The sequence below is a fragment of the Pelodiscus sinensis genome, chromosome 2 (genome assembly GCF_049634645.1).
Source record: "Pelodiscus sinensis isolate JC-2024 chromosome 2, ASM4963464v1, whole genome shotgun sequence".
Taxonomy (NCBI): domain Eukaryota; kingdom Metazoa; phylum Chordata; order Testudines; family Trionychidae; genus Pelodiscus; species Pelodiscus sinensis.
The window spans coordinates 191,767,968-191,790,166 of record NC_134712.1 but is presented as its reverse complement, the minus strand read 5'-3'; the positions used below and the strand labels follow the sequence as shown (position 1 = coordinate 191,790,166).

At 39.8% G+C, this 22,199-nt stretch overlaps 1 protein-coding gene across 1 annotated transcript in view; it reads left to right on the top strand.

Moving 5' to 3' along the window:
- Positions 1–22,199, top strand: part of KCNH8 (potassium voltage-gated channel subfamily H member 8) — a 311,959-nt gene that overhangs the window by 157,064 nt on the left and 132,696 nt on the right. Inside the window, exon 5 of the mRNA XM_006120171.4 lies at positions 970–1,210. Within this exon, the coding sequence (XP_006120233.2) occupies positions 970–1,210 (241 nt within the window). The remainder of the gene's footprint in view (positions 1–969; positions 1,211–22,199) is intronic.

The window sequence follows — 22,199 nt, the reverse complement described above, 5'->3', positions numbered from 1 at the left end:
AGTTAGATACACCATGTTTGTGTCTTCCTGCCTCTGTCATGTAAATTGAAACAAACCCTTTTTTCTACAGGAAAGTACAGGTTGAACCTCTCTAGTTTGGCACCCTTGAGACCTGACTGGTGCTGAATCAGAAAATTTGCTAAACCATGGGAGGTCAATATTGTCTAGCAGCATTACCAACACTTCCACTACTTACTGGGCTCTTAGAAGACTTTTACAAGTAAATTAGAGCTAAATAACTGCAAAGAACACAGCGCCAAGACTGGTGGCTGAAAACAAACTTTATGGACTGTAGGAAACTTAGCCACATATATAAGTGGAGACCAGGGATGTTGCCAGACCAGAGAGAGTCAGACTAGAGAGGTTCAACCTGTAATATGATTAATTCATAACTTATAGAGTGAATTTTGCTTTTTTTTTCCACAATAAATTATCTGGAAATTGATTTTCCTCGTATAGTATTTGTTTTTGAAAATTGTTTACCGGATAAAGTCAGCAAATAATTCTGTCTGTATTTTTTCACGTGTGACTGACAGTGAAAATTGGTATGTTAAGATTAAGTAATTTTGACTGGATGAGTAGTTCATGTGGTGCATTTCTGTTCCCTTACTGAATGTGTTTAACTCTCATGATCAGATATCATTAATGTTGGCTGTCATTTATAAAGGAAAATACACTGTAATATTCTGCAATATTTGCTTACTTTCATTCTTTGGGAAAATAGTCCAGCAACCTATTATGTTTTAGGAATATTCATAAAGGGTGAATACAACAATGTTTATAAATACACTCAACATTAATCTGTAAATGTGAAGCCTGTTAATCAAAAAATGTTTTGCAAAATTAGCCCAACTGTAGGTGGTCACAAGTATTTCTTGACTCTTTTTATAACATGAAAGATCAAATTCATTGAAATATAATTTGAGGGCAGATATTTTTGCCTAACTTCTTCTATTCTTTCTCTTTCAGAATGTTTTTGTAGATAAACCAGCATTTCCGGAATACAAAGTTTCAGATGCAAAAAAGTCCAAATTCATACTGTTGCATTTTAGCACTTTTAAAGCTGGCTGGGACTGGCTTATTTTATTGGCAACGTTTTATGTTGCTGTGACTGTACCTTACAATGTTTGTTTTATTGGCAATGATGAGCTATCTACAACTCGAAGCACAACGGTCAGTGATATTGCAGTGGAAATACTTTTTATCATAGGTAAGATATTTTTTCTACTTTCTGAATTTGTTGGAGTTTCTTAAAATATTTAAATTCAATGTAAAAAGATGGAGCAATGATCAGGCAGTTATATAACCTTTTTGAAATATTCAGTTTCTCAGATGTGTGTCCTAACTTTTTTTTTTTTTCTGATAATTGGTGGTTTCTTTATTCTTGTATATTATCTTGCTTCTTAACAAAATGCACGTTCTTGTTAGGCTTCCTAACAAGTTTCAGTTCAGAGATCTGTGCAAGTATTGCAATAGGATTTTCATGTTGGAAATGATCTCACACTTTCATTACAATGCAGGCCAGAATCCCATTCTCAGATTCTTAAACCGATTTTTGTTCTATGAACCCTTCCAGTAATTATATCTCCAAAACTTGAAGATAAAATGGATTATTCCTGCTGGCTCTTTTGTGGTGCCTGAAATTTCTTTTTAGAGTGTCATTCCTTTTCTTTATGAAAATAGATAAACTTGATCATGGATGGTCACGCAGGATTTTGAGAAAAACAGGAAGTGTCTTATATTTTGTACTTCCAGTCCAGTTCTATATCTATTGATTTAAAATGTGTAGATCTATTACAGAAAGAATATAGTACAATTCCTGTGCCAAATACCTAGCTGTATATTTTGGAGAAATATGGAAATCTGAATGGGATTTCATTTTACAGAGACTTGAGAATGGGCTACGGTACAAAAGAAATGATAAGGAAATAGGAATAAAATCAGCAAAGTAAAAGAATCTTAAAGAAAATATCTAAAGTACAAAATAAAATGGGAAATAACTTGTCCCCCCCCCCCCAAAAAAAAAACGTGATTTGGAATTTCATGCATGTGAAATAAGAATAAAATCCAAACTTCTTATACACCAAATACCAAGTGTAGGATATTTTTAAATAAGAAAACTAGGACAGGAAGTCTTTCCTTAAAACCATCTTGAAAACTGTTTCTTCCCTTTACTAGTAGAAGTTTAACTAACTTCAGTGTAAGAATAGCTAGTGGGGATGATGCTTAGTGGAAGACTCTGAAATATTTGTCTCTTCACCTTTGGAAATAGAGTTTGAATGCAGATTTAAGACACAATTCTTTTCCTTGATAGTCATAGTGGATCTCTACTGTTATTCAATAGAGAGGTAGTCAATTCTGTGATGCAGATCAAATAGGAGAATTTTTGTCCTTTGTAAATTGCGTAAGGTTTTCTCTAATCCGTTATGAAGTAACTAATAATTACTTTATAAAAAGTGCAAAAACAAATCAATTCCATTGATCTCCCATAGAGACACGTAGTGTAAAAATAATGTAGATTCAAGGTTAAAATAACCTGATGACCAATTTTCCTTACCATCCAGAATACAGATAACTGGTTGAGGTTACAAATGAGTAATTGGAATCGGAGTATGAAAAAACTTGTGCTTCATCTATCTGGTTTATGTGCAATATTATTCACATGAAGCAAAACAGAAGATTTAAAGCCCAGCTCTGCCTTTCTCTTTCAATTTCTGGGCAGAAGTACACAACTCTGATATCAATAAATCACAAATAGTGATGTATCCATGATGCATGTAGCAAACGTTCCTTTTATTTTTCCTGACTTCTCGGATCTTTGTCTGCTATTTTTGTGCTAGCTCTGGGCATTGTGATATAGGGAGTGAAGAAAATATAAAATAACGAATAAGCACATGAGGTAAAATTTTTGGTGAACTGAGAGGGATTTATCTGCCCAATTCCAATTAACAGTAATGAGAATTACAAGCATCATACTGAAAATATACACAATACCATTTAACATTTTTCACACATTTTTCTTTGCTAATTGTTTAACTTATCCTCTTTACTCTTCTTCTCCCTCTCCCCAAACTTCCTTTTTTAAATTTTATTAATATAGTGGCTGGATTTTCTAATTTTTTTGGTCTGTTGTTCTGGAGATAGATTATTCATATCTTTTTAGGGTTTCTGTTTGTCGTGTGTAAAGACATGTTCTTTCATATTTGTGTAGGGGTGGAAAATAATAGGCTTAATGTTCACTTGTGCCCCAGTCTAGCAAGATCTTAATGCATGGTCTTAACTTTCAGAACATAAGTAAGCACACTGAAATCAATAGGTTTAGTCATGTGCTCAAGGTTAAGCACAAGCTTGAGGAAGTTGTTAGCCTTGACAGGAATACCTTTGATGGATAATTTGTGCAATTTTAGGAAGACCTTGAAAAAGTGAAGAAAATTCTTTAAGATTAACAGAGTGAGAGGAGTAATTGTAATCAGTTTGTTGTACTTGAATTGTTGCATTATTGTACTTCCAGATACCGAAGACTCTTGTATCTGTTTAAAATGTTTTAGCTCTGAATTTTAGATTATCTTTATTCACATGTGTAATTTTGATAATCTTTGTGTTACTTTTAGGACAATTTTTATCTCCTTTTTAGCAGTATCATTGATCAGGGTAAAGCACTGACAACAAAAGGAAAAATACTTCTTGCAGTTTGTGGAAGCATGAGAAATTTAATGAAAAACAACAGAACAGTATGCCTGCTGCATTCTAGTTACCAAGAAAATTAATAGGAAGTGGACTTTTGCTTTCCTTTGAGGGGAAAAAATGTCTGTTAAAGTGCTTTGGGTGAATGCTTTGCCTTGAGTGGAAGATTCAGGCTCATCTGAGCTGCAATTCAGGAAAGTGTTCCTAGCAAAGCACTTGAGTACATCACTAAATCCTATTGAAATCAATGGGATTTAAGCACATTGTTAAAATTAAGGGCATATTTAAGTGCTTTCCTGAATCAGTACCCTGGTGAATGAAGTGAAGTGTCCAGATTAAATGAGGCATTGTCTCTCCAATAGTAGGTCAAGCCATGGCTTTAAATGCTATAGCTTTTTAAATTCTCAGAAGCAATGATTGAGAGTAAGAACATATTTTATTATTTTTAGAGGGAGACGTATTTCTCTTTCACAATTCAACCTAATTTTAATTTGTTAAATCTTGTACATACTAAAGTGTTGTTTGTAATCTGGTAATTTGTTTTCATGTGACTATTATTTCAAACCTTTTTTCCTATTCTCCTTTCCAGTTTTGTTCATAGTTCTTATCTAGTATTAAACACTATAAATAAATGTTTATTTTCATCTCTTTCTTCAGCTTGATGAAGAATGCTTTGTTTTAACAGGACTATCTACAAAGCTGCTTAAAACTACTTTTACAGTAATAGATGGACCCAGAAAGAAATCCTTAACTCTAGTGAAATTAAACTCTCACAACCACAGATTTTTTAAAGGATTTCATTGGTGTCTAAAAAACACATTTTACCATTTATTTCTAAGTTGTTGCATGTGATATTTTACAAGGCAGCTAATTGGACAGGATTTTTATGGAACACACATGCTATGAACTTCAGTCTATCCCTATACTGTTCTTTTCCAGTGTGAGTGAAGGTTTGACAGATTCTGTAGGTTGTGAGAAAACTGGGTTTGATATAATAAGAAACCATCTTGCACATTTAACCCCCCACTCACATTCCCCAAACTGGAAGTGAGGATGCTAGAGTCCGGATCAAAACCTTGCCTTCCTGAGGCAAATAAAACGGTTGAAAGCTGTAGCGTTACTGATTGGGATAGGTAATGTGAAAGGACAAATTCATGAGAAGGGATTGAGGGCTGGAAATTTGCAAAACTGACCTTGATTCTGGTTGTCTGTGTTTGAGGTAACTGTTTTTTCGGAAGTTACTTTGCTGATCAGGAGAATAATGAATGATTATTGGCTATTGCTAGTGAAAATGTTAGCCTGTTAGAAACTATTATGACTTATGTACTTTGAAGAAAATCTAAAAAAGTTTAGTTAGCATGCTTCAAAGCATTTGGAGGAAGCTTTTATTTGAGCAAGAATCTGGCACCTAAATTCCCTCCCAGCTGGATAGACGGAGGGGCCCCTGAGAGCTGATGCCTCAAAACCAACTCAGACTTTCAGTAAATGTAAATGTTTGGCATACTCTGAACCTACTGCAACAACATCGTATGTGTTTGTGTGCTTGAGACCAAAAAAAAAAAGTAGTATTAGCTAAAGCCAATCATTTGTGTCAATCATTTATTAGATTGAGCATCTGTGTCCCAATTGATTTATGCCTGACACATTCTGGAGAGAAACATTTACGTTACCGCTGTTTTGTTTTCTGAAAGCCAGGGGTAATATATTGTAAAAGGGTCTTTGGGTTTTTTTGCATGCCATCCTTTTCTTCTGAATGATCTATTTTGACTAGTCTATATGTGGAAATTATTTTTTCTCTCCATTTTGTTGGTCACACCATTGTGTCCATGTGATTTATGCCCCTGTATAAATTTCCAGTCTGATGTTTTTTGTTTCTATAAAGTGCTTCATTCTGACTTTCAAATACAGAAGAAACATCTTTTATTTCTTTACCTAAAAAAAACATTGATCACTTTCCTAATTGTGAGTGATATTACCCGAAAAAATCATTATGTTGTAGAGTCCTACTATTATTATTAAATAAAATAAGATCATATATATATATATATAGATAGATAGATAGATAGATAATGACAAATACACAAGTCTTTTCAGGCAAGTAATACTTTTTGGTAGATTAGCCACTGAAATTTTGAAAGCTTCAGTAGAACAATGATTTTTCTCCAGATAAGGTTATTCAAAGATAGTAAGATGTCTAATGGCTTTGTAGGCAGATTTTTCTCTCGTTGAATATCATTTCACAAACTAAACTGAAATGTGTTGTAAATAAAGCATTTTAATGAGGTACCGAGCAGTAACATTCACATCCCAACAATACAGGAATCAACATATCCTGCATGTTGCTGAAAATTACAATATATCTCTTATTTATTATTATATCCTAATCTTCTGAGTTCAAAATAAGCATATCGCAGTCCTACAGCACATTCTACCTAGCATATCAATTACAACATTTTTGTAAGACACATCCTTTGTGATGTTTTCAGTCGCATATTGTTAGAGAACAAGGGAAATAATTGGATCATTAATATATCTTTCACAAATTAATTACCAGATATATGGATCTAGGCCATGGACCTCAAATCTTCCAAGCATTGCCATAAATCCACATAAATTCCAAGTTTTACTCTTTGCATATGAATATCTGAATAATTATAGTATAGGAATAAAGTACAAGCATATATCTCGCTATTGGTTATGCATAAATGGTTCAGATATGTACATTACTTCATCAAAGGTCAACTATAATCTACACATACAAAATTTGACCTATATCAGCCATGAGGAGATCATGATAGCATTTTGATAACTTCTTCCATTATTGACAAAACCACACAATGTAGTGCTTAATTTTTTTCAGTGAAAATGATTAGTTATTTCTTATGTAATGATTAGTTTTGTCTAATGGTGATTAGTTATTTCTTAGGTTCATTGTAGCACTTTATAAGTAATGTTCTTGCCTGGAAGAACTGATAATGTAAATAACACAAATATTGACAAGAGTGGATCAGAAGACTTTTGTACTTATGAGGGCAATAGAGTTCCTGTGAATAAAAAAGGAGGCTTCAAAGCTCTAGTTGCTAAACTTGCTGCAAAAACACGAAAAACAACAAACACAAAACAAAAAGAAAGAAAGAACAATCCACCTCAAGAAGGGATATATAGTGATGATGACTCTGTTTGTCTCTAAGTATTGAATGGTTTCATTTTGTAATGGCAAAATATGAGCAGAATAGAATGTGACTTCTCATACAATGTATTCTATTGGAAGAATATGTAATAATAACCATGAGTTCTACTCAGCAAGTTGTTTTGAGTTACAGGTTTGGAGTATATTATCCATAATTTTAATGTCAAAATACAAAAGTGAAATTGGCAAAAGCAAGGAGTTACTTGCTGTCAGTTTTTCAAATAGCTTCCATTAGCACACCCACAAATGTTATGAGCACAGCCACTTGTCTCTCACAAATTCTTATTTTCATTCATAAAGTATGTCTATCTGACAATAGAGTAGATAGACATAAACTACTGATTGTTTTATGTACAACCCCCTCTTTGTGTGTCAAAGTATTTCTGTGTGTAGAAATGGGTGCAGGCCCATTTTACATTAATGGAGGCCACTTGAAAATGCTGTCATTCAGGCTGTCTCTCCATCTGCTTGTCATCTTGTTTGCATGTGTTGCTATTTAAGAGTCTCATAACATGATATTGCATGTTATAAGGCCAGCTGGTATAGCTCCCTTGACTTCAGCAGAGCTGTGCTGATTTATAGCAGCTGAGGATCTGACTCTGAGCACCAGATTTGAATCTTATACCTGAAGCTTCATTTCTTAAAATGGCAACAAAAAGAAATTGTTATTGACCATCCTGGTATAAATGTGTGTAGACAGAGATGGCCGTAGATCATATGGTGCCCCAGGCAAGGCACGTCTTCAGCAACCCCTATCCCTTACATTTGTTAACCTTAAAATGACCTTATTTTTATTGCATCTGTAGCCCATTTCATGGACTTTGATGCATAATATGTATGCATGTTTTATCCCTGCCATAGAAGACAATTTTGCATGCCATATATAAACAAACAAGAAAAATCATTTCCTCTAATCTTAGAGAAACTTTTTAATGTTAAGAATAACTGAAATGTCCTAACATCAAGAAATTGAACTAAGCACCAACAGAGGATGGATCATTATTAAATAGTGTTATAGTAGATGACATCCTTAGAATGTTAAACCTAGTCCTTTATTTCAAAAGGATGTTTTTTTCATTTTTGTCCTTGTGAAGTGAAGCACAGTATCAGAGAGAACCTAAAACTAGCCAATGGAATTTTCAAGCGATAAAATAGCAAGCAATGTCAGTTTCTCATTAGCCATCATCAACTGAAGACATGTTTTAATGAGCCTGAGTTTGAAAATCTGTGCTTACCACTCATGACTGTGACCAACAATGTGAGCAGAATTCTTAAATCTATTAAGAAAAATGCGTTTCAGCTCTGCATCATAAATGAAATGGAGAGTGCTTCCTCTGGTGCAGAATGTGATAGATGTTGTCCAATTTGATATACAGGTCATTTGCCATTAATATCCGAACATTCCCCATGTTTCCTTGTTCCACGAAGGTTCAATATAATTGTTTGAGTGTTGTCCTGCCTTCAAGTAGCTTACTAAAGAGTTACAAGAATACCCAGGTCTTTTCATGGTGCTTCATTTGTCCGTGCTTTTCTTTGATGGACACTTGACGAGGTGTCTGCCTCTCACTTGCCCTTTAAGGGTTAAAATGCAGCCCTGGGAGAGGGCTGGAGCTGTGAAGCCAACAGCTGAGGCAGATATAGCCAAATAGGGCCCAGCTGTGGCTATATAAATAAGGGCTCCTGGAGAGAGGAAACATATGCTCTTGCTCTCACTAGGGGGCAAGAGGGACCTGGCTGCAGGGAAGCTGGAGGCTTCCTGAGACAGAGCAGTGCTGGGGAAGGCAGGCAGAGCTGGGGAGCTCTGGTCTGACCTCACTCCTGAGCTGCAAGGCCTTGAAGGTACTAGTGCTGCCAGGAAACAGGTAGGATAGGAAAAGGCAGCAGGTCCACACCCCCTAGCTAATGATGAGTGGCCATTTCAGATTGCAGTTTGCCCTTGAGGTGAGGAGCTAGATGATGACTGACAGTGGGTCACTGAGGCAAGGTGGGGTTAGTGGTTTGGGGAGTTCCCTGGGAGGGGAGGACCCTAGAGTGCAGGGGCACTGCCCTAGGGCAGTACTAGGAGGAAAGGGCACTCTAGGGTTGAAGAGGTAGTTCCCTAGAGTGACCAACTGGAGGCTACTTGTGGGGGTGAGTGCTGCCCCATAGCAGGTACTCAAGCAGCATAAATGAGCAATCAAAAAAGTCTCCCTTGAATTTTTCTTCCAAGTTTTCCGTCACCTCCTTTTTGCCCTTATAACCAAATTGTATTTTCTGATGAATACAAGTTTCCTTGAAGACAGGCTCAACTCTTAAATTTTCCACCATTTCTTTGGCTACAATCACATCTTCAAATCCATTGTTTTTGTAGGCCACAATGAAATCAAGACAGCTTCTCTTCAAAGGTAGTAATGGTCACAATGACCATCCAACTGAGTTTGTAGTGCCTTGCTTACACCCAACTGAGACCAGGAATTTAAAGTCAGTGATCTGATTTTCTTGGATCTGTGCCTCTGTCTTGGATTTTGTCCTTGGCTTTACTTGACTGTGCCAGTTCCTTCAAGGTGTCATAAACCTCAATCACTTGGAACCTCACTGGCCTTACACTACCACTGTATCTCTCCCAGCAAGTGTTTCTTTCGTGGTCAAATTTGTAATGTTGTCTCTGATCTCCCACCTGATGATTGATGCTGAAAACAGGTCATATATCCATCCACTGCAGTACCAAATAGAGATACTGAAGCCAGCAGAGACGATGCTACATCTGACGCAACTAGATCGAGGGAATGTCAATTAGAAGGCACGAAGAAAGCTCTCGGGTTCAGTGCAAGGATCCTTCACTGGGTGCCACTGTTTCTTCCATTCCTTTTCATGCTGGCCATGGCAGGCTTGAAGCTCTATTTTATTCACATTCAGTGTGTTCATAAACTGTTCTGTTAGGCCTTTCCTGGTAGAGCTGACCACAAACTGGAAAGAGAAAAAGTGTTCCTTAGTTGGATACAGCCACCTCATTGTCCACAAATCTATAAATGGCATCATTTCACTTGTACTAATGTGGTAAGTGCAGGCCATTATTACTTCGCCAACTCACATCAGTATGTTATCAAGCACTTTCCTTGCCATGAGGTCACTCAATTCATTTGGAATTGCTTTGCTGCAATAATAGTTCATAGCTGCTTTATGAACTACTCAATGTAAGTGCTCACCCATGTGCATTGTTATATTTCATCTTTTATTTCATACTAGAATATTTACCTGGTGTTGCTTGGGTCCTTAACTCAATTTTTGGTTTTTGGAAAATAAAATGAAAATATACACACTTCATTTAAATCATTGCTCTGGAGGTTGGGGATATGAGGGGGTCTGTAAGCAGGCTTCCCCATGGAGAGCTGGACTACCCCAGCCCTCTCTTAGCAGCAGCAGCTTGACAGCATATCAGAAATTCCTCTCCATGGCCACTGCAATTCCAGTGGGCACAACTGTGGGAGGGTTTCATATCTCCCAGATGAGGCAGGTACAGGTTCATCTGCCTCCCTTCACTCACACTCCCCAGCCAGAGTGAGAAATTCAGCAAACTGTGCATTTTCCCTTTGCTCTCTGATGAAGGGGAACAAACAACAATCTACCCATAGAAATCAAGAGGGGGGGACTCAATTCTGCTGCCCCCTCCCTGGCACCTGGGTGTGGGAGACTCAGGATCTGGGGCAGTCTCGGACAGGATGGGGCAGCAGCCTCTTTCACTTGCCTAGTGAAAGAGGCTGCCCCTCTGTCTCTTTTCTGCATGTTTTTTTGAGAAGCAATCCCTTTTCTAGCACATCCCATTTTCCTGGCACAATCAAACCCTTGTTATGATAAGAGGAAGCCCAATAAATAGTAGCAATAAACTCTGTCCACTTAGGGAGATTTTAGCTAGCCTGCTACATGCAGTAATTATTTTAAGAAAATCAACCCTCCATATTAAATTACTTCTGCAGTCTCAAAAAAAAAAACCCCACCCTCAGCTTTTTTGTTTGTTGTATTGAACTACATGTTAGTTATTTCCTTGTGTTGAGGATTTGAAGAATTTATGGAACAAAATAGCTTTATACTTGTGTTTTTCATTAGTCATCTGAACATTAATCTCTCAACTAATTCTACAAACCATTTGATATGGGCTCCTTTGAAATAACATGTAATATGTAGTCAAACTCAAATGCCTAATCTTTGTAACTAGCCATCCAAAGTGAGGTGGAATGTCTCCAGAATGTTCTATAGGTTGAATCTCTCTAGTCTGGCAGACCAGCACCCTCAGGACCTGACTAGTACCAGAGAATTTGACTTGGAGGCTAATATTGTTTAGCTGTATTAGCAACACTTCTAATGCTTGCTGGGCTCTCAGAAGACACTTAGGGATAAATTAGAGCTAAATAACAGCACAGAACACTGAAAGCCAGAACTGGTGGCTGTAAACACACTTTATGGGACTCCGGGAAACTTGGCCACATGCATGAGAAGTGGACATAGAGCTAACTAAAATCATCCCAGACCATGGATGTTGCCAGACAAGAGAGTGCTGGAATAGAGAGGTTCAACCTATAGAGCGCTGATACTCACTTAAAAATGTGATTAAATAATGTGCAAAGGAGAAATAAAAGAGAAAACCTATTTGTTAAAGGGGATTTTCCCTTTTGCTCTCTCTTTTTCTAAGATGTAGCTCTGCACAAGAATTTATTCTAATTCTCCCAAGTGAGAGTAAATATTTGTATAAAAAAGTGAAATCAGTAAGCCAGCAGTGGAGAACCTTTTGGGGGTTGGAGGCCACTGACCACAGGGGCTGCACACAAGTGAGAAGCAAAAAACAAACAAACAAAAAAACAAATAAAAATCCTCACTGTCCCCGACTGAGAAGCAAAAAGCCACCCCCCACATTCCCCTCACATACCACAGCCAATGGGGGCCAAGTTAGTAGATTTTGTGTGCTCCAGCCCCACAGAAAAACAGAGGGCATGAGAGGGGCTGGAGTGCCAGCACAAGCTCCCCAATGCTCAGGGGGAACCCCAAGTCATGGGTGCTGGATCTAGGCATGCTGGGGGCTGCATCTGGCCCCTGGGCCTTAGTTTCCTCATCTCTGCTGTAAGCTCTGAAAGAGAGCAAATTTTTCTGTTTGACAAAAATGGTAGAGATGAAGGACACAGTGGTGCAGAAGTAGCTTGTATAGATGAAGTCTGGGTAGAGCTTTATTAAAAACAAGCACAAACAAAAATACTGTCAAGATTGGCAGACCTCAAACTTGTGTACCTATCTTGTGTTTACTTGTCTCTATGATCCAGTGTTAGTCCCATCCCAACTGAAAGAGTGCCCCGTAGCTAATATCTTGACATGTGCTATGTAACACACAGGCAGGTGTCTAGCACTACTTTACATTCTTCTTCCAAGAAGCAGCAGCAGTGCGTCTGTATACTGCACACTGCAGGATTGGGGCTGTAAACACCACCTTCTCATTGGGCAAGTATAGGGTGACAAAGCATCTCATTTTAAAGGGACAATCCTGTATTTAAGTCCTCCTGCAGCTGTCCCAACTTCTTCTTAAAAATGGGCAAATTGTCTCATTTTTTTTCTATCTTTCCCCCATCAGTAGTGGTGGTCATGCTGCTGGCCATATCCCTGCTTGTCAGATGACCTCCCATCAGCAGTGAGTGGCGGGTGCAGTGGCCAATAATGGGGGTGGGTGAGCAAGCACATGCTGCTGGCCATTCTCCCTGCTGGTCTGACAGTGCAGTCCTTGCTGAGTGTTGACTCTTGACCAGCAGGGCCCTGCCCCAGGTCTCATTTCCAGCTGCAGTAGCTAGTGAGTGTGAGTAGGCAGCAGCCAATTACATATTACTCCCTGCTCAATGCAAGACCAATCTCAAATAAGTAATTCCAGTCAGGGCTTTGTCCAGCCGGGATTTAAAAACCTCTAGGGATGGAGATTCCACCACCTACCTACATAACCCATTCCAGTGCTTCACCACCTTCCTAATGAAGGAGTTTTTCCAAATATCCAGCCAAGACCTCCCCCACTGCAACTTGAGACCATTGCTCCTCATTCTGTCATCTGTCACTATTGAGAACAGCCTCTTTCCATCCTCTTTGGAACCCCCCAATCAGGTAGTTCAAGGCTCTTATCAACCCTGCCCCCCCAATTATTCTCTTCTGAAGACCAGACAGGCCCACTTCCATAGAGAGAAGTGCATCTTAAAGCAGAAACAATTTAGAACTTATGTTGACATTTCAGACGTCTTTGTACAGAGCATTACGAGTGGACATTTTTATGAACCATAAAAATGCTATTTGCTCCTGCTGCTGTTCCGTTAGTTTTTCAGGGCATTGTTCATAACAGAGCAATTACTTGTTTATCCCCTTTTGCTTTTCTGAACATGTGACATGATTTATGGAACTTGAATTTGATTTACAATGCTGTTGGTCCAATATACACTGAACCCCAGAGAGGTGTCTCCCGAGGGATAGAATACTATCACTGTCAAAGTTGGTCTACAGCTACCATTGGAATTATAATTCATTATTTTTTGAGTGCCAGTAGTGTTCTCAAGACTGCAGAACTGTATCAGAAAAGACAGCCCTTCCTAAGGGGATTATAGTCTTCATCAGGCCCACCCAATCCTGAGTGGGCACTCATGCTGCACAATGAAGGTTCAGTCCTGAAGTATTGTAGATATGTTTGGATAATGGTGGTTCAGTGTTCTGCCTAAGAAATATGTTTTAAACTATGGTTACAAATATGCCATATTAACTTGCTAACTAACTAAATGTCTTTAACTGTTTTGTAGCTGCAAATCTATTGTAAAACTCATGTTCTTCCTTTTATAAAAATATGTATTTAAATATTATTTCTAAACACCAGTGCAATTGGGATATTTAGTACACAGATTTTCAGACTGTCAGTGTTTTTGGCAGTCGTCATAAAAATTATCATTATCAGTTCTGGTGCTGTAGGTTTGTTGGAAAGTCCAGAAGCCGTGCAGTGCTGCCACTGACTATATTTGATCAGCTCACACTCAAATATTAAGAGTGTAGTATCAATCTGTTTTAATGTTTGAATCTCTTCCCTGTAGGTGCCAACTTAGTCCCCAGTCTAGCTGTTTTGGATTTTAATCATGGAGAAAACATTTATATAAAGAGTCATGATGCTTAATCTTTCACTTCCTCAAGCAACCACATCAGTAAGCTTCTGGAATGTGAGGAGACTATGTAATTTCTGGAAATAATGAATTCCCTGAGAAAAATTACTGTGTCTGGTCAAAATTTTATCCCCAAAAAAGTTTGAGTAATTTCTGTTTCTTCTTCAGCATTCTCAACAAATTAATTAACATGGCCAGTAAGCTGTTTTTATTTAAAAAAAAAAAAAAAAAAAAGGCCAAATGAAGTTGTAGAAAAAGTTCATGAAAGTTTTACTCACTTGTTTCCTGATCTCCTTGGTTCTCCTTACTCAACTATTTGATCCTTCCTCATTTCTTGTCACTATTTCCTCCACTTCTTTCCCACTACCCTCTACAAAATGCACCTTATGCTCTTTTCCCCTTCCACTAGGCTTGTGTCCATCAATCTATGTTCCTTTGTACCTTTGTACCTTTGTTCTCCTTTGTACCTTTTCCTTCCTTCTGTCCCTACCTCCTGAATCCTTCTGCCCTCTCTAGAGCCTTCCCTGCCGTCTTTGTCCACTCTGCCTCATTCCTTGGATTATTCTCCTCTCCTGCTCTTTCTCCACCTACATTCCACTGGCCTGGGAGTCTGGGGCTTCCTCCACTCTCCTGGAGCCCACTTTTTCTCTTCTAGATCATTCTGCTGATCCTGCTCTGCCCCAACCTTAGTCTTGCCACTGGGACTGCACTGAGGAGAGGAGGCAAGTGGATAGCTGATCAGAAAAAGGAATGGAAGCATCTTAGCCCAATAAGTATAAACATTATCTACAAAGGGTTGGCAAAAATGACAGAAAACATAACACATGAGAAACTTTCCAAAAAACATTCTCATTTTCTTATCAATGCAGGCTCCAGTGTTTTGTCTGTGAGGTGACTTATATAACTCTTCAGCTTCTGCTTTCCTCTGGGTATTCTGGATGTCTTATAAGGTGGTAGACCCCAAATGGAGCTCAAATGGGCCCTGCATTCATATCAGATGAATTTAGGTTTTGTGGGCCCCTGCAAAATTAATGGGTTTTCTGTTTTCAGGCCGTCTGCAATTTGGAGAGAGGAGATCATATCACTCAGTTTCCATACTTGTAAAATATATTTTAAGTATCTTAATGCATTTGGACCTCTTTAGTCTGGCAACCCAAGGAAACAGGATATGCTGGATTAAAGAATTTGCCAGATCAGAGAGAGTGCTGCAGAGTCTGAGCATGAGGGGATAAGGCACTTAACTGGTGCCCCTGTCCCAGAGCCACACGTGTCTCCATGCTCTCAGTCACTCCCTGGTACCACCTCATCCCTGCCCCCTTCCCCCTACTCTCCTGCCACTATGGGAGCAGCTGGGAAAAGCCTCAAAGGAAGTGCACTGCTGTGCTGCCATTCCCCCAGCTGGAGAGGGAAGGGGAGTATCAGCGCACACAGCTGCCTTCCTCCTCTGCCTGCTAGGGTCTGTACCACAGGTGTTCCTGGATTAGACACACCCAGAGTACAGCGGTTCATGTGTTTATGCTGATCTGCAGAGACTGTCCCGCTGAGATGAATGGGGAAAAGAGTTCACACCTTTGACCACTGCTCTTTTCAATTCTCTCCCCCTCTCTGTAGCTCACTCAGTATAGTGCAGCTAGCCTTCAGGTTTGAAAGTATTTCTTCACAACCATAAAAGCTAGAAGCCTCCTTTATTTTAAAATAAACCTAGATTTTTCACATGCAGATGAATTTCAGGAGTGGGGAGAACAGATGACTGATTTGTCCCATCCCCTTTCTAAAACTGGCATTGTGCTACATGTTCTTATTTGTGATTGTGATTCCCAAGAAATTGCTAGCATTTGCTCAAAGATTGGCAAAATTATACTGAAATTAATTGTGTAGCTTCCATCTATCATTAGCCATTGTTGGGTACATTTAGGGCATGCCTACACTAGGAAATTATTTCAAAATAACTTATTTTGAATTAACTCCCAAACTAACTATTTCAAAATAAGCATCATTCTACATGGAAGGCAGGAGTTGTTATTTTGGAACAACCAGCCACTTATTTCGAAATACAGGCAGTCCCCGGGTTACGTACAAGATAAGGACTGTAGGTTTGTTCTTAAGTTGAATCTGTATGTAAGTTGGAACTGGCGTCGGCCACTGCTGACGCTGATCAGTTTCAACCGCGGCTCAATCTGGACGCCAGTTCTGACTTACATACAGATTCAACTTAAGAAACCCAGGCGTCCCCAAGTCAGCTGCTGCTGAAACTGATCAGCGGCTGATTCCAGGAAGCCTGGGGCAGAGCAACTCTGCCTCGGGCTTCCTGTAGTCAGCTGCTGGTCAGTTTCAGCAGCGGCTGACTTGGGGACGCCTGGGGCAAAGCAGCTGGGGTGCTGCTGGGTTGCTCCAGTAGCGCGGCTCCTCGGCGCTACTGGAGCAACCCAGCAGCACCCCAGCTGCTCTTCCCCAGGTGTCCTGCTTCAGCCGCTGCTGAAACTGACCAGCAGCGGCTGAATCAGGACGCCTTGGGCAGAGCAGCTGGGGTGCTGCCGGGTTGGTCCAGAGCGGTGCTGCGGGACCAACCCGGCAGCCCCCAGCTGCTCTACCCCAGGGGTAGGCAAGAAAAGCCTGGTCTGCTGGGGGGGGGGGGGCACAAGCTGCACCCCTCCCCCCCCAGCAGACCAGGGAGACGGGGAGCAAAGCCGCGGAGCACGCCCGCAGCGGGACAGCTCAAGCGCGCCCGGGCTGTTCCGCTGCGGGCATGCTCCAAGGCTTTGCTCCCCGTCTCCCTGGTCTGCTGGTCTGGAGACAGGGAGCAAAGCCGTGGAGGACACCCGCAGGGGGACAGCTCAAGTGCGCCCGAGCTGTCCCGCTGCGGGCGTCCTCCACGACTTTGCTCCCCGTCTCCCTGCAGACCAGGGAGACGGGGAGCAGCTTTTCTCGCCCCGGAGAACGGGGGCGGCGGACCGCGGTGCATCTGGACGTCCCGCCGCTCCCGTCCTCCGGGGTGAGAAAAGCCCCATTCGTAACTGCGGATCCGACATAAGTCGGATCCGCGTAACTCGGGGACTGCCTGTAATGGGTTTGGAAGTTTGCACACACTGCTTGTTGTTTTGAAACAAGGGGAGTTATTTTGAAATAACTCTCTCATGTAGCCCAGGGCTTAGGTGGCTCTTGGTGAAATAACTTTGTTTTTAAAACTTCCCTGAGCCTTAAAAAATAGGCTCCACACACATCTGTTTTTATCCCATTCTCTTTTGAGGTTTTAGATAGTTCATCCATTTCCAAGTGAAAAATGTTTGTGCATACTGACATCTTGTGTAATAGCTTTAAAATGTATTAGCCAACACTCCAGTAAATTTCAAGTTTCAGCTGTGGAATAGCTAATCTTCAACATCTAATCTGCCCCTACTCCTGAATGTAAAAACACACTGGATCAGAACCTGTTTCAGTATGCTGTAACTTACAGTGATGCTCTGTTAACAGTATTAACACAAAAGTTTCAGAGGGGTAGCCGAGTTAGTCTGTACAGGACTAATTACACAATCTAATTAGAAATGGCTTCAGCGATTGTTCTAATACATTTTTGGATCAGGAATATTGCATTAATATAATTTTTACTCTAACAGAAAAAAGAGTAAAAGAGCTTCAGTTGTTTACCGGAGGAAAGTGAAGACAGAAAGGATACAATTGCTCTCTGTAAATACATCAAGGGGCAAACAGCAGAGAGGGAAAAGAGCTATTTAAACTTAAAGATGGAATTGGCACAAGAACAAATGGGTTTGAACTGTCTGCGTAAATTAAGGCTGGCTATTAGAAGGCTTCTAATCAGCAGAGGAATTAGGTTCTAGAACACCTTTCAACTACAGGCAGTCCCCGGGTTACGTACAAGATAGGGACTGTAGGTTTGTTCTTAAGTTGAATTTGTATGTAAGTCGGAACTGGTACATATTGTAGGGGAAACTCTAGCCAAACATTTCTCCAGAGCTCAGTTTTATTCTCCCACACCTCACTTCCCTCAGTCCTTTATTCTCAAGCTGAGGTGTCTGCTGAGAAAAGCCGCTCCGCGTCTCCCTGGTCTGCTGGGGGAGGGGGGGGGGGAGGCGCTAGCTTCGTGTGTCCCTGGTCTGCTGGGGGGAAGCAGCTAGTGCGGGGTTGCCTCGCCCCGTTTGTAAGTAGGGATCCGATGTAAGTCGGATCCATGTAACCCGGGGACTGCCTGTAGTAGTAGTTGATGGCAATCTGACTAGTTTTACAATGGAACTTGATGTATTTATGAAAGGAATTATATAAAGTGCTTGGCTGTTAGCAGGAGGCATGACTTGAGAAACAAGGAGATCCGACACAGTCCTATGTTACTAAAAGATGCAAGTGGGGGGAAGGATAGCTCAGTGGTTTGAGCATTGGCTTTCTAAACCTAGGGTTATGAGTTCAATCCTTGACAGGGCTATTTAGGGATTTGAGGCAAATCTGTCACAGATGGTATGTGGTCCTGTTGTGAAGACAGGGAAGTGGACTGAATTACCTCTTAAGGTCCCTTCCAGTTCTAGGAGATAGGTATATATTATAATTAAGAGCATGTTTTAATTTGAGCTCTTCTAAACTTGTTTAGAAAGCAAGGATTATTTTAGAAATACATTTTCCTTGCAGTTCTGTGTAGTGTCCCTGACATACTTGGCATTTTAAAAAATGTGCATACTTGCTCTGTTACCTGAGGCAACTAATGTTTACTTGCACTCTCACTGTCAATAGCTAACTGAATCATTGTTTACACCTAATTGTTCCAATTTCTTAAATAATGTTAGTGGACAGAAAATTATGGACTGGATTTACCAGATCTCTCTGTCTGCCTCAATTATTTATATTGCTTAAATGTGAATTCGTAGCTGAATGTAGTTTTTAAATAAATGCAAAAAAACCTACACTAAGGCCCCTCCTCCAATCGACTTCCTGTGGGCAGGCACGTGTATGCAGGTGGAGCCCCATTTATTTCAGTGAGGTTCAATGTGAGCATGGAAGCCATTTGTAGAATCTGAGCTACAGTCAGGTTAAGTTAGGGATTGCAGAATGTCAAACTTAGGTTGGAATTGCAATCCTAACTACTTTAAAAAAAATATGAATGACAATGTCTGTAACTATGAGATCACATCACAGTGTTCAAATAGTGCATAGTAAAAGAAAACAAGTCTAACATTCTTAAATGCAAATTGTTCTCTAGATTACAAATTATATTAAAAAAATACGGTATGCCCGAAGGTATAGAGCTAAGGTTGTGTGATGTGCTTTAAATTAAACACATTTTCAGGATGTGTGCTTAGCTTCGCAACTCAAATGTTACCATAATATGGTATTGAATTTCATTTCCTATTTTTTAAGCATTAAAAGAACAGATTCAGCTACAAATTGAGTCTCTGTTGTCTGGGATTCTGTGGTCAAGCAACATCCATGCTTCAAAAGGACCATGAATTTTAGAGAGCCCCAGCAGCACAAAGTTGCCAGCAGCTCAGAGTGGAGGCAGCCGGCAGGGCCAGTGGAGCAGAGAAGCCTTCAGGGCACCAGAGCCTTTAGCTGGTAGAGTGGGGATGCAAGGAGTGATAGCAGGGTGGCAAGGCTGGCAGGACCACTAGGAAGTCCAAAGGGGCTTCCTCAGTTTGTGGGGCTGGGAGCTCAGACAGGGCTGCTGTGGAGAGGAGCCCTAGTGGCCCAGGGGGAGGATGGAGCTCTGCTCCCACACCTTCTCTGGTCTGCAAAACTCCCTTGTGCCAGACCAGGGAGGTCCAACCTCTACATATACAATTTATGCTGCTGCTTCAAAAATTAAGATAATAAAGGAATTTGAACAACTTACAAATATTCACTGCATTTCCCATTGAAAAACCAATGTACAGGACAGCTTTTTATACCACAGTTCAATTCTTAGATGGAGTTGTGGGTGCAAGAGGTGACATTACAATATTCGAAATCCCACAACATCTACAACTGAGCTTCTAAAAGAGACACAGATCACACATGACAAGTTGCTTTATTCTTTTGAGAGAGACCACTGTTCTAGTAAAGGCTGAGATAGTTAATGGGGATATGTTACACCATGGCTGTGCAATAGAATGAACTGTTACTGTCATGCATCAAGCTCTCAGGTAATCAGAAAAATGCTGTCTTAACTGTTTCTCAATTTCTCAATTTCTGCAGCAAAAATACTGATGTTTGATTGACTGATTGAATTGATGGATTTTAAAAAAATATTTTTCCACGAGTAACTAATATATTGAAAGGGAAAGTATTTTTTATGAAATCATACAATTTGATTACAGTGAAGGAGTGATCAGTTAGAATCAAAGATAATTTTTCAGAGAGACAAATGCTATTTGGGTACTTGATTAAAAACATAAATAAAAAGAGAGGATAGAGAAATATTTCTAAAATCATCAAAAGCACTTGGCAAAGATGTGAATAATTTATCATGGGGATATTTGGAGCTGTATGTCGGACCCAGTATGGTACAACTGGAACCCAGACAACAACCATGCCTTGCAAAGAAGGACATCCAACACAAGAGAGTGCCCTCCACATCCCTTCCTCCCTCTCTCCCCATGCCCCAAAGAAAACACCAGAGAGGTACAATGTGTATAATTCCCCTTTAAACTACAGATTTTAATACACTGGTTAGAAGCTGTTTGGATCAAATATTTCCTTGCTACCAATTTGTTATATGTTGAGGTACTTAAATATAAACCTCTAACACTCCATACATATTTTATTATTTTGCCACTGTTTGCAGATTTTAATTACATTTTGATGTATTTAAAGAAGAAACATTTAAGATAATATAAATGTTTAATTGTTTTCCCTTTGGTGTTCATGTTAGTGAAAAGCAGATCTACCTATTTAATTCCTCAGCAGTCAGATTTACTTGATCTTGATTTTCTAACTGTAGGTCTTTCAAATAAATCCAAGTACAGGGGGGAAAAATAACTTCCTAATTTTGCTTTTCTGTTGTCCATGTTATAGGGAAACCCATACATGTTGGGGGGTAAAGCTCACCTGTTACTCTTTCATAGCTCTTCTGGAAATGCTGCTTTATGTATCGAGCAATGGAAATCTACATGTCAACTTTGATATCTGAGAGGAGCATGTTTCTTTGTTTGTTCAAGCATGTTGGATGTGGCATACATCTGTGATGTACCAAATTAAAAAGGCAAAGATAAACAGTTTATCAGGAATTAGGAATTATAAGCACATGGTGCTCCATGTGCATGCTGTGGAGGAAAAGTCTTTAATTTCAGAAAGCTCCCTGGCAAACAAGAGAGCCAACTACAGAAAATATTCTCAATGGAAACTAAGAAAAAAAATAGTTAAAATCTCGGGGGAGAAGGGAGTATGAAGTTCAGGAGTGTGTGGTGGGGGGGGGGGAAGAGAGGCAGAGAGAGGAAAGGTGTGAGTTCTGAGTCATAAAGATGAACGATAGCAATTTAGACATGCTTATAACTTTTTCATGTGATTTCGAGAGTTGGTGCAATTTTGTTTCACAACTGTTCTATCCAATACTGTACACAAACTACATGTATAGCAGGGAAAGTAAATATTGATATCTCGGAGCAAAAACTGCCTAATAACTCGAGATAATAACCACTGGTATTTTGTACTTTTCTGACTTGAAAATAGAAGTAAGCATCCCTGTATAATTTAGTATGTTCAGATTGGACCAACATACAGAGACAGTCTCCAGAACGAAAACATTCAAGAAAACCCACTGAACTCCAGCCTACCAGGCTACAGAGATTAGCCACCCTACACCTCTTTCTCTTCACTAGGAGAAACCCAGCCCTGCCACCTTGCAGTCCTTTTTACTTGGGACCACACACTTCTCTTTTATGGGTGGCACCTCAGAATTCTTAAAGCACCATGAACTTTTCTGGTGCTGTAAACATAAAATAATAATACCGTCAATCTGTGGCAGAGCTCCTTTGGCATCAGTAGAATTTATACTAGTAGCTTTCATTGGTAACAGTATGAGCTATGTGCATAGCTCAAGGGCAAGATATGGCCCTCGTCTTTTGGGAAGTGAAAATAATTGAGACTGAACTGTCAAGATCTGAACTTTTATTTGAAATTTAACATGTTTTAGCATGTCATGTCAAAAGGATCTCTGTGTTGACAGACCTACAGCCTTAAACAATGAAAAGGAAACACACAAAGTGCAC